The sequence below is a fragment of the Myotis brandtii genome, unplaced genomic scaffold, assembly GCF_000412655.1.
Source record: "Myotis brandtii unplaced genomic scaffold, ASM41265v1 scaffold646, whole genome shotgun sequence".
Lineage (NCBI taxonomy): Eukaryota > Metazoa > Chordata > Mammalia > Chiroptera > Vespertilionidae > Myotis > Myotis brandtii.
In genome coordinates, this window is record NW_005370495.1 from 214,704 (window position 1) to 217,633 (window position 2,930).

Here is a 2,930-nt window from a genome sequence, read left to right on the forward strand (position 1 = left end):
CGTTGGCCGGAGCAGCAGCCTCCCTGCTAGAAGCCAGTGCGAGGCCAGCACAACGCTGACCGGGAGCACGTTGCCACGGCGACATCCTGGGAAGGGGCGGCCAGGGGTGTTCCAGGGGGCGGTGCCACAGAAGGACCCGCCTCCTGGTGGAGAAGTCAGGTTGAGGACCACACAAGGGCACTGTCAGCTCCGGGAGGGCATCTGACACAGCCGCCCTTTCCATCGGAAATGACTGCCTGTGTTCTCGTCCGGCCTCTGTGGGGCGTGCTTCCCGAGGAGCAGGGGCCCCGTGGGCATAGCGTGGACGCGTGGTCACACTGTGAGACCCCACTGTGTCCCCACCAGCTGCAGAGGGAGTCACCTCCCCTGGAGACTCAGGCCCCTGCAGGCCCGTGTTCAAGGCTCTTCGCTTGGTGATGACGTACAGGCGTCCTTCATGCAGACCTCACAGATCTGGTCATTTTAACCTCGTCAGGACGGATGGGGTGACTGGGCCCAGGTTTCTGTGTGTATTTGCCCTCATGGCATAGACAGTTCTCCTGGCCGGCTCACCTGGGATCGCGTCTGTCTCGACGCTGTTGTCATCACTCATGTTTATTTTTATTTTTTTAAATATATTTTTATTGATGCAGAGAGGAAGGGCCAGGGAGGGGGATAGAAACACCAATGATGAGAGAGAATCATGGATCGGCTGCTTCCTGCACGCCCCACACGGGGCATCAAGCCCGCAACCCGGACATGTGCCCTGACCGGGAATCGAACCGTGACCTCCTGGTTCATTGCTCGGCACTCAACCACGGAGCCACGCCGGCCGGGCTGCAATCACGCGTGTTTATTTCTGAGAGTCAGTGGGCCGGCCAGGGGGCTGGCGGTGTGGTTCCCGGGAGCCCTTTCAATGTGAGATTGTCTGAAGTTCCAAAAGGAGCGTTTTGTGAAAGGATGTGTCTCTTTGTGCCCAGCTGTCGCATGACCTGGCCCGGGTGAAGGCGCACTATGAGAGAAAGATGAGAGAGTTGGTGGCCAGCACAGTGGGCTCGGGTGAGATTCAGCAGCTAAAGCAGAAGCAGGAGCTGAAGGTAGCGTGGGCCCCTCCCCACCCGCTGTGTCCATAACGCGTGCCTGGAGCCCGGGGCCCTGGGGACCGCTCGCCGCTGCCCAGGGAACAAGGCTCCCGGAGCTGCTCTGGGCCTTCGGGGCCGCCCAGACGCTCTCAGCAGCTTCGTGTCCAGCTGAGGGGCCATTTGCCCTCCTCCCTCACCCCCTCGCTCTCTCACCTTGGGCGGGCTGGCGGGCGGAGGGGTTTCTAGAGGACCCAGGTGGGCCATCCCAGCCCATAGAAGGCAGGGCTCAGCCGCCTGCGCCTGGACGTGGGAGAGGAGAGGCGGCCCCGGGGGCAGAGCGCCCCCTGTAGTTGGGGAAAGACAATGGCTTTTCCATAATGTGTCCACGAAGACACATGAGTAGGTTTACGGTTACTTTCCAGTGACTATTAATGAAAAAATGCTCAGTTCCCCCAGCTTCACCGAGTCCTGCAGTGAGCACAGGGACACAGCCCAGGTGGACGGTGGCTCCATTGTCTCCCGAGCGAAGCGGGGTCCTGAGACCTGGGTGTCGGGCTGGGTTTGGGCGTGATGGCCAGTTCCTCGAGATGTGTTTTATTTACTTATTTTATTATTTAAAAAAATTTTTTTTATTGATTTCAGAGAGGAAGGCAGAGGGAGTGAGAGAAACATCCATGATGAGAGAGAATCACAGATCAGCTGCCTCCTGCACGCCCCCCCACTGGGATGGAGCCCGCAACCCGGGCCTGTGCCCTGACCGGGACTCGAACCGTGACCTCCTGGGTCATGGATCGTCGCTCACCCACGGCGTCGTGCCGGCCGGGCCCTCTCGATGTGTTTTAAAGGCCGCTGTCTCGTGATGCTGCCTTCAGTTCCGTCTCCTCTCCTGTCCTGTGGCCGTTGCCCGTGTGCTGAGTGGCGCTTCCCTGGAAGTAGACGTCTGCTTAGCGTCGCCCCCCTTCCCCCGCTGCTCTGTGCCGAGTGTGTATGTGCTTGGGGCCCGGGAGCAGGACCAGAGCCCAGAGTCAGCGAGGCTCGCTCAGTTAGGGTCAGGCGGGTCCCTGCGGGTGGCAGCGTGGGGCAGGGCCATCCCGGGGAATCCAGGGTCAGACAGGTCCCTGCGGGTGGCAGCGTGGGGCAGGGCCGTCCTGGGGAATCCAGGGTCAGGCAGTCCCTGGGGGTGGCAGCGTGGGGCAGGGCCGTCCTGGGGAATCCAGGGTCGGCGGGTTCCGGGGAGCCCAGGCAGCCACCGGGAGCGTGTGAGGGTGGTCAGGTCCTCGGAGCGGTGTGGGAACCGGTGGACGGTCGGGAGCAACAGGGCCCAGGAAAGGCGGGCGCGTGGGCAGCCTTGGTGATGGTGGGCAGGTACCTGAGGCCGGCTGGCTCCTCCCTCTGGCGGACAGGGAGCAGCTCTCCCCGCCTGGGGTGCCTCCCCAGCTCCTGGTCTGGACTCCTCGTCCCTGCACATGGGGGGGGGCCCTCGGACGGAGCCAAGATGGGGACCGGCTGAGATGAGGCATAGCCGCCGGGTCTGGGAAGAGAGTGGGGCTCGGGTGTGGGGTCGGGGAGGTGACGCAGGGCCATGGCGCCCGCAGTGTGGACGAGGTGGCAGAGTGGTCCTCCGGCTGCCGGAAGTGGGGGCCCTGTTGGGCGCTGACGTGGTTTGGCTTCGGGGTGAGCGTGGTCTTGGTGGACAGTTCTGGGAACGCGCCTGGGGCACGGGGTGGGGAGGGTAAAGGGCTTGAAGATGGTGGGGCTGAGGTGCAATGTGTGATGTCACCTGGAAGCTGCTCCCCGGGGGGCGGCGGGAGCAACCTGCTCACACCTGAGCCCCAATCCGCAGACAGGGGCAGCCCCGGCTGATCTGAC

The 2,930-nt window shown here is 63.0% G+C and overlaps 1 protein-coding gene across 1 annotated transcript in view; it reads left to right on the forward strand.

Moving 5' to 3' along the window:
- The window catches only part of ARHGEF10 (Rho guanine nucleotide exchange factor (GEF) 10), a 57,005-nt gene that overhangs the window by 12,928 nt on the left and 41,147 nt on the right, over window positions 1-2,930 (forward strand). Inside the window, exon 8 of the mRNA XM_014528688.1 lies at window positions 960-1,076. Within this exon, the coding sequence (XP_014384174.1) occupies window positions 960-1,076 (117 nt within the window). The remainder of the gene's footprint in view (window positions 1-959; window positions 1,077-2,930) is intronic.